This window comes from Misgurnus anguillicaudatus, chromosome 3 (assembly GCF_027580225.2).
Source record: "Misgurnus anguillicaudatus chromosome 3, ASM2758022v2, whole genome shotgun sequence".
Classification (NCBI taxonomy): Eukaryota; Metazoa; Chordata; class Actinopteri; order Cypriniformes; family Cobitidae; genus Misgurnus; species Misgurnus anguillicaudatus.
Genome location: NC_073339.2, coordinates 3719659 through 3732681, shown reverse-complemented (window position 1 = coordinate 3732681; position 13023 = coordinate 3719659). Strand labels below are relative to the sequence as shown.

Here is a 13023-nt window from a genome sequence, read left to right as displayed (position 1 = left end):
CAAGTTTGGTGGTACAAAATAAAACGTAGCGCTTTTCTAAGCGGATTTAAAAGAGGAACTATATTGTATGGCGTAATAGCACTTATGGGAGTACTTCGACTCAGCGCAGTAACACCCTCCCTCTTTTAGTGAGAAGGGGAGCGACTTTTCAGGCGAGTCGAAGTACTCCCAAAAGTGCTATTACGCCATAAAATATAGCGCTCCAGCGCTTACGTGCACGCACACAGATGATAGAGGGATGTATCAACAATTCTTAGTTAAGGTAATAACATATTTTAATATTGAAAATGAGTAGACTATTCCTTTAACGACCACCAGTGTCGCTAATAACATTTGTGAATTCTATGTATAGACAGTTTCAACGGCAACAACATAAACAAACTGCTTTCGTGGCCCAAAGTTAAATTAAGTTATACTTCGGAAAAGAATCAGCAGAGCCCCTATAGGGTAGATTATTAGTATCTTAACAAGAAAAATAAATGAGAAGTAAATTACTTTAGTTCAAAACTACTACACTGAGCTAACGTCACGTTGTAAAAAACTAGCTACTTGTAGCAATCAATTTAGCTAATCCATATAGGTCCTTGAATTCTTTCCTGCCTGCCAAACCTTACAGCAGTGATCCATGCTCGCCGTCTCCCCTCGTCTTAGAAACCCAAACATTTTTATTTTCGACAAGGTATTTGTTCCAGAGGTCAGTTTAGCCACTTTTCAGACTTATAAACAAACACAGATCGGAAGTTACCTTCGGGCCAGGCGTGTAAGCGTGGAAACCCACAGACATCTGATGAAACTGTCTATAGAAACTTTAATTGAACAAACATGAAAAAGAGAAAGAGTTTTTGTCAGTAACAAACTAGTTGCTTACCATGTGCTGCTGGGATTGTGCGTCCAGGCAGCATAGGAGCCGTCAGGTTTCCGGAAGGTCAGCTCTGTCTGATAACCTTCATCGCAATCATAAATAAAAGATAATGCAGTTACATCATAACATCATCAGCAAACAACACAAGAAACACACAAGTTGTGCTGTCCAACATACTACAAAGAAGAGAAAGAACCCAGCTAGAAATAAAAAGTTCTAAGAACGTTCCCTGAAAGTTCCCGAATGTTCCCAAAAACATTCTGCCAACGTTAAAAGCGGCTAGTTTTTTTTTAAGTTCTAGGAACGTTTCTGTTGTCTGAACGTTAGAGTAATGTTACATTTTACCATTTTTAAACGTCATGACAATGTCATGCTTCAATGTTCACACAATGCTCAAAACAACAGCCGTTTATTATATTGACTTGTTTAATTGTTATGTAAATGATAGAGAAACATTGCATTTTATTATTTTATAAAACATTATTTCTGTATGCAGTAAATATATTGCTGTAGAAAACTCAATTCACTTACTAGGTTTAGATGTTGATGTTTGTTTCATTTTAAGTCACCCTTATTGTGATTAGTGTTTGATTTAGTTGGTCTCTTGACACTTGACCTTTTGCTTGCTAGTTTTTTCCTGGTTGTGTTAACTTTGTGTCAATGCACCACATTTGCCACGAACATGCCAAGTTAATAGTGTTATTCTGCGGTTGTTGGTACATAATGGGAAAGATCATCACCTAATTCATTTACTAATCAAAACTCTATCCTCTGTCAAAAATGTAAATGAGATCCAGCACCTTCACAGCACTCCGTCACCAAGGAGCCCCAGAAACCCTGGACAAAAAACATCCGCCGTATAACTGGGATGCACAAACATCAAGAACCAGACCACGAATCTCAACCATGGTGACAATCAAATGAAAAACTTCATGCTGCAATGCATGCTGGGTATTAACAAATTACAAACCTCATTCAGGACTCCCAGCATGCACTGCAGCATGGATAAATAAGGATTTTTTTTAACAATTTTAATTGTCACCATGGTTGAGATTCATAGTCTGATTCTTGATGTTTGGGCATCCCAACTATACAGCGGATATTTTTTGTCCAAAGTTCCTAAAACTCCCTAATGACAACCTGCTGTGAAAGAGTTGGATCTAATATACAATATTGGCAGAAAATAAACTTTTGATTAGTAAATGAACTAGATGATGATCTTTACCAATATGTACCAACAACCACAGAAATACACTAATAACTTTTCATAACAAATGTGGTGCATTACCACAAAGTTAACACAACCAGGAAAAAACTAGTAGGCAAAAAGTCAAGTGTCAAGAGACCAACTAAAACAAACACGAATCACAATAAGGGTGACTTAAAATGAAACATCAACATCTAAACCTAGTAAGTGAATTGAGTTTTCTACAGCAATATATTTACTGAACATTCAGAAATGGTGTTTTATAGAATAGTGGAGTGCAATGTTTCTCTATCATTTGCATGGCAATCAAACGGGTCAATAAGGTGAACGGTTGTTGTTTTGAACATTGTGTGAACATCAAAACATGACACCGTCACAACGTTCAAAAATGGCAAAATGCAACATCACTCCAACGTTCAGACAACAGAAACGCCCCCAGAACTTAAAAAAAACTAGCCGCTTTTGACGTTGGCAGAGTGTTTTTGGGAGCATTCGGGAACTTTCGGGGAACGTTCTTGGAACTTTTTATTTCTAGCTGGGAAAGTACAAAAGAAAAAGGGCACGAGTTTGCAGACGGATCAATTTATGCATACTTAAAGGCATCTACGTTCAGTTTCCAAAGTGGAAAGAACATCATATGGCCTTTTCATGATACAGAAGCAAGTAAAGGGGCACTCACACTATTCAAACCGCACCCGGGCCCACAAGGCCGTGAGATGAGCGTGAGGGTTTGCTGACCTTTGTTAATATGGTTAATGGATTCTTTACGGCGCTCCATGCCGACAGTCTCCCACTGATTGGTGCTATCCAGGTAATGAGTGGCGATAACAGGTAGAGTCATGAATATCATGTTTTGCTCTCCACATCCATTGGGCTGGACAATAAGCTGTCCCATGAAATTTCCACTGATGGCCTGTTCAATCGTTTGACTGATCTCCTCACCTGGAGGCAAAGAACATGGAGAAGACAGGGAGTAAATTCAAATGGGTAAGTTCAAACATATACAAAGTAATATACTGTACGTTAGAGAATGAGATGTTTACCTCGTACTGTGATGAACGTGGATGCGGGTGTGTATGGGACTCTTCGATTTGGGATGCCACTCCTCATGGCAACCTTCTGCAGGCCATCTGTTTGAATCAAGAAAAAAATCTTGAAACACTTTGTCCGATTTGTATGCACTTAGTGCACGTTTCTGAAGCCGTACCTTGATACTTTGACGGGTTAAGGTCCACAACTTTCTCCTCGACTTCAGTAAGAACACCTTCAGACTGAAACAAAGTAGGAGAGATATGGAGAGCGAGAGCACTGTATTTATGTTATTATTAGGTATAGTCTTTAGTAAAATGCTGTATGAGGGCTTCCTGGGGGCTAAGTGAGGGCTGTCCGTGCAGGGCCAGCACTAAGGGGCCATTATTTTGCCACTGAGAAAACCTGCATGGGGGCCCTTAGGCTAGCCCTAAGTGGGCCAATAAAGGGCCGTCATAGGCTTGCTTGCAGGGATGGTAATAAAGGTTCTGACTGACTCACCACAACCCTCAGGTTCTTCCTGATTCCATCATCATAATAAGAGCACCACGCCTTCACTTCAATCCACTGATTCTCTCGCTCCATAGGAATGATCACGAACGAGACAGCTTTAGAAGACATGGAGTTGATAGCAACCGTTACCCTGTTTTTGCGTTTTTTACTGGCACTGCTGCAAATACCATCAGATGTCTGAAATGTCAAATGAACCTGCTGCGAGAAGAACAGCCCAAGGTAAGAATCACATCTTCAGCATGTGAAGCACATTTATGGGTTGAAAAGATGAGTATGGTGCTGGTCAGTACCTTTAGTTTTTTATTACTATAATTGTGAACGATAGCTTTAATTTCCAGTTGTTCGTTCTGCACAGCTGAATAAGGCATTCTCAGATCAATAAAGAAGATTTTCTTGACAGTGATCTCATAAGGATCTGCCACGCATATACCTGCAGATGAAAAAGAACGAATTCCAATAAATAGAAACTGCAAAAGTGTAATAAGAATAGATAGCGGAATATTAAAAAGGACTTTCTACCATTAGCTCTGGACATGCTGATGGCTGTGATCTGCCAAGTGGTGATGGAGTCTTTTAGGTAAAGCCCATTTCTCACAAAAGGAGTTTCATAGCTAGGCACAATGGAGAAAAAAGTTTCGAGTTGGATCAGTAACTGAACCTTTCAACCACATCTGCTGGCTGTCATCAAAGTCGTTTTAGAAAATACGTGGCACTCAACAGTTATTAATCAAGCAGGACTAAAGTCCTATCTACTTCTAGGGGGCAACACAACCTCACCAAACTCACTACACTTATCGGCTTATTACCGATTGATGATTGGCTCGTTTAACTGAAGGGGGGGGGTCCTTTATTAGAGTAATGCCCCATCTTGTTAATGTTTTTTTTTTTTTTGCTTTCATGCATCAAGTGGCTGACCTCAGAGGAGTTTATGTACTTTCACTCACCAGATCTGGTTTGGTGGACAGGCTGGTAGTTTGATCTCCTCCCAAAGCCAGCTTTCAGGAAACTGTGTACGGACCAAAATGTCTTCTTGGTTTTCATCAAACTCGTCTTCCTCGCCTAAACAAACAAGTTTTTTGTATGTATGCATGTAGTTTTACTGTGTTTATTGCCAACATGATCTCACAAAGTTCCGTGGGATAGTCACGTGCTCATTTTTCTGTGGCATTCTCACGGATCTCCGCATTTTCCGTGGCCCTGCTACGGACTGTCTTTTTCCGTGGCATTCTCACGGATTGGTTACTCAACTGCTTTTTCCTATTTTCAAACCATTTTCGTTTCGGTTTAGGGTTAGATTGGGTGTTTGCATTAGTATGTCACTTTAACTATTGGTTTATACTATTTTTTTCTGATTCATTCTTTTATATTTTCTAAACTTTAAACAATTGTTGCCTGGCGTTGGGGTTAGAGTTGGGTTTGGGTCGGGATGTCATTTCATGTAAATCTAACCCTAAACCGAAGCAAAAATGGTAAGAAAAAAAGGACAAAACAGTTGAGTAACCAATCCGTGAGAGTGCCACGGAAAAAGACAATCCGTAGCAGGGCCACGGAAAAATGCGGAGATCCGTGAGAATGCCACGGAAAAATTAGCACAAAATTCCGTGACTATGCAACGGAAATTCGTGAGATCAGGTTGTTTATTGCGCACATTTTCTTAAGCAGTGCAACACACAACTGAACCTCGGTCAGGTAGAAAGGTTGACGTGTTGTGTATGTGGACAATGCTTTGAGATCAACTCTCTTATTATCGTTGTGACCTTAAGAGCTGTTACTTCTCAAAGTTATGAGAACTTGGCTTAGGGGCGGTTCACATTTCGCATCTTTTGCGTGGGCAAATACATTATTTTGAAAGTAGATGTGCAGCAAGCGTGGTAAAATAGAGATCGACCCGGTCACGATGCATACCCGTTCTTCTTCCACGCGCATTGGTGCCGCAGCTAGTTAAAAATACTTCAACTATTCAGAATTCCGAATCGGAAAACACACCGGGAAGAAGAAGGAAAATGGTCCACGAAATGTGAACCGCCCCTTAAAGTGCTACTTTTGCAAATGACTATATGTTCTTACTGCGTGCCAGGAGTTGTTCTTCGTTTGGATCTAGGAATTTGTTATGCAATTCGTATTCCCTGCAGCAGTCCAGAAAGGAGTTGACACATTCATATCCATCGAGGATGAAGGTGGCTCGCCGCTCACAGGTGTATCCTAGCTGATAATTATCCCGATACATTCCATCCAAACAGCATTTCAACAGATCAGACGAGTGAAAGTATTTAGCAGCTGAGAACACAACAGAAGTGCCCAACAATAAGAAAAAATATGATACCTGATAAAAATTATGCATTTTTGTGTTTTGTTTGTGTAATTCTCAGCTTCTTACTTAGATTCCTTTGTAATTCCTGAATAGTCAGTCCTCTTCGTCTTCTTTCAGATGGTGCAACGCACTCATTTACTACAAGAAGATCACAAATCAAATCGATTGTGTGAAAATCTAAAACAGATGCTCAATGAGGAAGAGCTTTATGTACGGTGCACTACACAGGGAAACGTATGTGGACGTTCCCTTCTAGAGCCGCTTTTCTTTCGCTATGTCAAACCGTTCTTATTTGTATCTTTTCCGATCTGACTGTTCAGGTATGGATTAAATTTCCACTGTGGGGTTGATAATAGTGCCAGTCATTGCCTTGGTAATGCAATGGTTTACCCAGCATGTTGTAGAGGATGATGTTTTTTTTTTTTGTTTTTTTAGCAGTACTTTTTACCCAATCTGTTTATACTTTATTCAAATAATGTGCTTTACCAAACTGCAAAAAATGACTTTCTTACTTAGATTTTTTGTCTTGTTTTCAGTACAAATATATTATTAAAATAATATATTTCAAAAAAATTCTTAAATTAAGATGCATTTCTTGATAAGCAATATGACCTAAAAATAAGTCTATTTTTTAGCTAAACTTTTTTTACACATAATTCAAGAAAAAAAATCTTTCTCCATTGGCAGATTTATTTTGCTTGTTTTAACCACAAATTCACATAAATTGTCTATTTGGTTTTGTTTTGGATTTAAATGTTTGTTAGATATTTGTACTGAAAACAAGACAAAAATAACAAGAAAATCATTTTTTGTAGTGCAGCTAAAGTGAGAAACTTGTAGCCAGACAACAGATGAGTGACCAATTCTGAGCGGTCATGTCATTACAGCATTCGTTTTCTGGGCTGAGAAAGGTTTGAAATGTCATACCGTGCCAAACGAGGCTCAAGTGAAAAGATAACCCTTAGAACGGTTTGTCCGGCAAAGGAAAAGGGCTACAATTTACTGCTGTAGTTAATTTTATTAAAGAGAAATTTAAGCACTACTTTGGGTGTCCACATAGTTCAGGCCAGGCTGTATAATATATCAGAGAAAGACAGTTTAATCTAAGGGAACCATTTATTTATTGTTCTGATGCTGGTTCCCCCAGCAGTGGACTCAAACATCAAACCAGCGTCATAGAAAACCCCCATACTGTCTCTACCACTGCCTGCTGTACAACCAGTGTCATGTTTCTCAATAATGTCCCAGATCTACAAATAGAGACAAACAAATGAAGAGAAAGTTAATGTGGTAAAAATGAAAATATTTTGATAATATGGTTAGAAATGAATTACCTTGGTCTGAGTGAGTCTGTGCTTGTTATTAAGGACGTACACACCCTTGTCTACAGCCACCAGGCCAACTTTAGCTCCAGGATCTCCTGATATTTTCAGGCTGATGGCGTCACCTGGGCCATATTGTTCCTGGTCCTTCACCTCAATTTTCAGCTGGGATTAAAATAGCAAAGAGAAAGTACTTTAGGGAGGTAGTCAGTAGTTGACTTCTATGTTAATGCTATCTCAAGAAGAGAGCCCAGCAAGCAATTTTGCATTTAAAAGATGTCCAATAAGTATCCAAACACAGCACAGAATTCTAGGCTAAAATAGAATTTGGTCTGCAGTGAAAAATCTAACCATAGCCCAAAAATAAATGCAATAATTAAAGAAAACCAAACACGTTGTAATCACTGTTGACTTACACAATGGAAAATCATACATCTCGCAAGATATTTTGGCAAAAACGACATCTAACCAGTTTATATTGACTAGAAGTGGGTTAATTATAGCCGGACTATATTGGGTTTATAGATAACTGAGAAGGTCAAATGATGGATATGTCTTGCTGTTAGACTACAGGGAAGAAAACAAGAAGACTCAGGTTCTAAGCAATACTTGAAAATATCAACATTTTGTTAATCATTAAGAAATCAAAGCTGATATCAAATCTGGTTAGTATATGTCCAATATTATTCATAAACAAATTCATAAACTTTTATACTTTTCTATTTCATTTTATTTCATCATCTTTGATCTATTATCATATTTATTTTGCACTTTAAATACAATTTTTTTGTGCCATTCAATGGCTGACCAACCTTTCCCATGCAAGTGTCTTTCACATCAACCCAGACTGAATCAGAGACCACCTCAGATGAGCCCACATGATAATAAGCCACGAAGCGAAAGGACGGCAACATGTCTTTGGTTACAGGTAGAGACAGAGTCACTAGAGACTGCCCTGTTCTCTTAAACCTGCCTGCATTCACAATCTGCCCTTTACTTTGGATCTGTTCAGGCAAAACAAAGAAATAGCAAAGCCAACATCCCTACTAAAAAAAAACAAGACCAGTATAAGCTGGTAGCTGGTTTTAGCTGATTTAAAGTGGCACTAGCTGATTTAAGCTGGTCCTCCCAGCCTAGCAAAGTTGGTCAAGCTGGTGGGCCAGCTGGTCTTCCAGCCTGACCAGCTAAGTCCAGCTAGACCAGCTTAAAAAGCGATCAAAACACAGCTAGACCAGCTTGCTACACCAGCAATACCAGCTAAAACCAAGCTGGGAGACCAGCTTACCAGCTTATGCTGGTCTTAACTGGAGTTTTCAGTAGGGATACAACACGTTACCACAATAACAAAGAAAAAGATCCATGAGCTTTTTATCTTTAACCTAAGCAACAGATTATACATGTATACAATGCTTGATGAATTGCATATGTAAGTGTGTCCACACACCATGTATGTGAAATCCTGATTTTGGACTTCTGCACTCTTCCCTAGATTCAGATTAACCTTCATCTGATCACCGATCTCCAGCTCTGCGGCATCAATGCCAACATGCAGGTAGTTGTTGGAGCCACCTTTGGGTTTGTAAGCGTGAGCCGTCATCGTCTTCACTGCCTGCTGCTTATCTTCTAATTGTCTGTCATTGGTCTTTGCCTAAAACTCAAAATATTAAACAAACAGATAAGCTACATTCATGCGAATATAAAGCATCTGTACTTGTAGTGTGTGTAATTATCACCAATACTGTTTCTAATAGAGTGCCACAGGGATTACGTATTTTTTCGGCCAACCCAGACGTTAGCAGGACACTGGGTCCCTCGCAAAAAATGCCCATTAATTTTCCCCATAGACTTTTGGATTATCACAAAAAAGTTCTGTGTTTAAAGCAACACTATGTAGTTTCCATGTAAAATTGACTTACGGCTCCCCCATGTGGTTGAAAAGTGCAACAGTGCCTGGCATCAGACACTCTTCTGCAGGCAGGGGGAGGGGCGGGGCTGTGTGCTCTACCCTCCACCTCGACTTTCAGAGTGTGCTTGTAGCAGCTAGGAGGCTGCTTTGGTTGCAGGAGCAGTAGAATTTGTCCAGTTAAGGGTTGCTCTATCACTGAATTAATTTTAGAGACATTATTTAAAAGTTGAAAAACTACATAGTGTTGCTTTAACTAAATTTATGGCACTTACACGTGTTCAGTTCACCGTTGACATGTAAATGCGTTTTTCTATTTTGACTTCAAAATTCATAAAAGTTGTGTTCATCTGTAAAGACTAACTTGTTGGACTAGACTAACTTTGCTGAGAAAATATAAATTGGCTTTTTTATTGGGGAACCAAGTTAGTGTCTCGCTAACTTCCGGGTTAAAAACATGTCAACCCCGCGGCACTCTATTATTTACAACTGAAAGTGACACCAGTGCAGTTGATAGTCAGATCTTACGGTGATAACCAGCTTCGAAGAATCTCCTTGAGAGTTGATGGTGACCTTTGCAATGCCATTGGCTTTTGTTCGACCTCTGACCCCTCCAGGATTGACTTCCACTTCCACACTTACAGCAGGTGTCTGGTCAGGATTTGTCACGTACACCTGGGACAACAGCATTCAAAAAGATTATGGCAGTCATGGTTTATAGTTTTTAATGTTATCATACAGTATGGGTTTGCAGTGGTAACATTTTCTGCCAATTTTAAATAAATTGATTAAAGGGGACATTTCACAAGATCTCAAATAAATCTTTGGTGTCGGCAGAGTGGGTATGTGAAGTTCTAGCTCAAAATGCCATAGATAATTTATTATAACATGTTAAAACTGCCAATTTGTAGGTGTGAGCAAAAATTTGCAGTTTTGGGGTGTTTCCTTTTAAACAGGGACGTCACTAGGATTGGAAGACAGGGGGGGCTCAGCCCACAGAGTATTTGTAACTTGTGTTTGCAAATTTTTTACACTCACATCTGAGCTACAATTATGTCAACAACCAGTCAAGAAACCAAGATGTTAACAAGTAAAACATGACAGACAGATCCTCCTCTTCCATTTCTACTCTGTTAAATAAAAGTTACTGTTAGCTTTTGGACACATCAAAGCTGCATGGGGGAATTTAGGCCAGACTTTGCTCCTGATTAGTTATTCTATAAGCAATGACTTAAATGCTATCTGCAAATTGGTCACATGAAACATCCAAAATGTCCATAAACAGAGGTCAGACAGCTAAAAAGTTGGTAAGTTAAACAAATGAGAAAAAGCAGTACAAGAAATAGAAAAAAAAATGGCATCACTGCATACTTTACCAGGTAAGCTATTGACCAGGGCTCTCAAGTTTTGAAGACAGGCAAGAGTGACACCCCTCCAAACACCCCCCCCCACCACCCTAAATATTATTTAACTATTAGGTTGTATACTACTAACCTTATTGCAATCCACTATTCCATTGTATTCCCTGTGTGTCATAAATGGGACTAATTTTCATTTGGGAATGGAGATTTTTTTACAATGAAGACTTCCTGATTCATTATTCACTGTGTAAATACACGTACACATTTCCAGTACAACCACATCATTTTACTGTTTGCATTTCTATGCTCACATAGAAACCTTAGCCAAGGATTTTTTTGACAAAATAAACTTTTAACCAGAAAATAAGATAAATGTGTGTGTTCACATAAATGTAAACATAAACCGGATTTGCTAATCTTATAGGTTAATATTATTAGTTGATAGCCACTGTGTTAATCTGGAAATTATACAGATCTAAAATTTTGAAAAGGGGACTGACCAACAAGTGATCTACCTTAATACTGAGTTGTCAAGATGCAGTATGATTTGGTTTTCAGGACAGGGTTTAGATTAAGCCAGGACAAGGCCTTAGTTATATAGGATGTTTATGTAGTTTTTACAAGCACAAAAATAGTACAGGTGTGCATCTTGAGACAAAACAACGTGACTGATGTATTTTAAGATATGTTAGTGCAAGCTACTTTTAGTTAAGAACTAAAACTCAAACAGGCATTTTAGTCTTGAACAAGACTTAAGCCCTGTTTGGGAAACAGCCCCTATGTCTATACTGTAGGTCAGGGGTCTCCAACCTTTTTATAAGCAAGGGCTACCACAATGGATAAAACTATCTGGATGGGTACTTACTACTTTCTGATATAGTTTAATCAAAACGTTTTTCTTTTACTTGTTGTTTTATTTTACTTTACTTGTTGATACGTTTTAGTATTGTTTAAAATGTTAAGATAGGTAAACCAAGCCAAGCTAATATTAAAAATACCATGTTGAACCCTCAAAAAATTACTAGGAATACACATTATACTACCATACCAAAGACAAATACACAGGTGCCTTACACTTTTTAAAAGGAAGGAGTTCAAATGTTAAAATATTAATATTTTAAATGAAATGAAACAAACATATTTAATAAGCTATAATTTAATTATATTATTAGATTTTAAAAAAGTTATTTTACTGCAAATATAAGGTGAAATGCCCATTAAAAGCTCAATTTGCACGTTTGATCCAGTTTTTCCACAAAAAAAAAAAAACTAGTTTTATAAAAGGATACACTTCACAATCACCTGGTGTTTCGCTGCATGAAATAATCTGCCTGATGCGTTCAGTACAACAACTGTACATAATGCAATGCATCACGCCAGCACATGACTTTAAAACCTGTTACGTTAATAAGCAATATATAGACGCGTGCTTTTACTGGTGACTGACCTGCTCCCTTCCTGGAGAATATTTCTGTGATTGATTTTGCAGCATCTCGCTGCGTCTGTCTCTTTCTCTCTTTCACATGTCAACCTAAGATGACTGCACGGCGGGTCAGAACAGCCGCCAGGTCAACATGGCCAGTCCGCCCTGCACACACCTTGTACTACTGATGTTCGCTCTGCTCGGCCCCCTGCGGATTGATAAACGCGCTAAATCCATGCTGCTGACTCAGATCAGGGGAGGAGACGAAACTTGACGCAGCATGCCGCCTTTCATTGGTTGTTGCGTTAAATCTTACCCAGATACAATAGTTCTATTTTCTGATTGGCTATTGTGTAGCCTATTTCTTTTTTTTGGATTGGCTGATAAGTGGCAGGCTCTAGGGGATACGCGCTTGATTCCTGCCGGTTTCCATAGTGAGAGCGGCGCGACCAGATAACTTTTGTGCGCTGCGGCATATATTAAATATATTATAAATAGTTTTTCTGCGTGAGAAATACAATGTGTGGCGGGAGTGCGTGACAAAAGACCGAAATGAGTGACTGTCACGCTCAATGCGTGACACTTGAGAGCCCTGTCATTTAGGGGGGCTTAGGAACATTTTGGGGTAGCTTCAGCCCCCCCTAAAATAGGCCTAACGACGTCCCTGCTTTTAAATTCAAATGAGCTGATCTCTGCACTCAATGGCAGTGCTGTGGTTAGATAGTGCAGCCTAAGGGGCGGTATTATCCCTTTCTGACATCACAGGGGGAGCCAGATTTCAATTACCTATTTTTCACATGCTTGTTTTCACATGCATGATTTTCGTGATTTGTCCTCTTTAAATGCTAAAAATGTAAATTTAAACAAGATTTTTTCATTTCGATCTCGAAAACTATGCAAAATATAATTTATATATTAATGGTGACAATGCAGTGTCTGTCTCTTGCATCAAGATTGTTGTGAAATAAAGTCAAATCATCAGTTACGATTTATACTTCAATTACAGAGACTATGCAATATTGCCATGAAAATAAAAATTTTGTCTTATTTTCAGTTTTGGCATATACTTTGCATACAGTTTTCGAAATTAAA

The 13023-nt window shown here is 38.8% G+C and overlaps 1 protein-coding gene across 2 annotated transcripts in view; it reads right to left on the bottom strand.

Annotated features, from left to right (window-relative positions):
- Positions 1 to 13023, bottom strand: part of LOC129443871 (complement C3) — a 50172-nt gene that overhangs the window by 13263 nt on the left and 23886 nt on the right. The window contains exons 11-25 of one of the 2 annotated variants that reach the window (XM_055204117.2): positions 9676 to 9822; positions 8689 to 8892; positions 8057 to 8248; positions 7257 to 7409; positions 7046 to 7172; positions 5989 to 6060; positions 5679 to 5888; positions 4556 to 4670; positions 4131 to 4222; positions 3902 to 4041; positions 3600 to 3809; positions 3277 to 3340; positions 3113 to 3199; positions 2808 to 3011; positions 869 to 944 (exon numbers count right to left, since the gene is read on the bottom strand). In XM_055204117.2, the coding sequence (XP_055060092.2) occupies positions 869 to 944; positions 2808 to 3011; positions 3113 to 3199; positions 3277 to 3340; positions 3600 to 3809; positions 3902 to 4041; positions 4131 to 4222; positions 4556 to 4670; positions 5679 to 5888; positions 5989 to 6060; positions 7046 to 7172; positions 7257 to 7409; positions 8057 to 8248; positions 8689 to 8892; positions 9676 to 9822 (2093 nt within the window). The remainder of the gene's footprint in view (positions 1 to 868; positions 945 to 2807; positions 3012 to 3112; positions 3200 to 3276; positions 3341 to 3599; positions 3810 to 3901; positions 4042 to 4130; positions 4223 to 4555; positions 4671 to 5678; positions 5889 to 5988; positions 6061 to 7045; positions 7173 to 7256; positions 7410 to 8056; positions 8249 to 8688; positions 8893 to 9675; positions 9823 to 13023) is intronic. The other variant, XM_073860124.1, reaches the window with a different exon arrangement.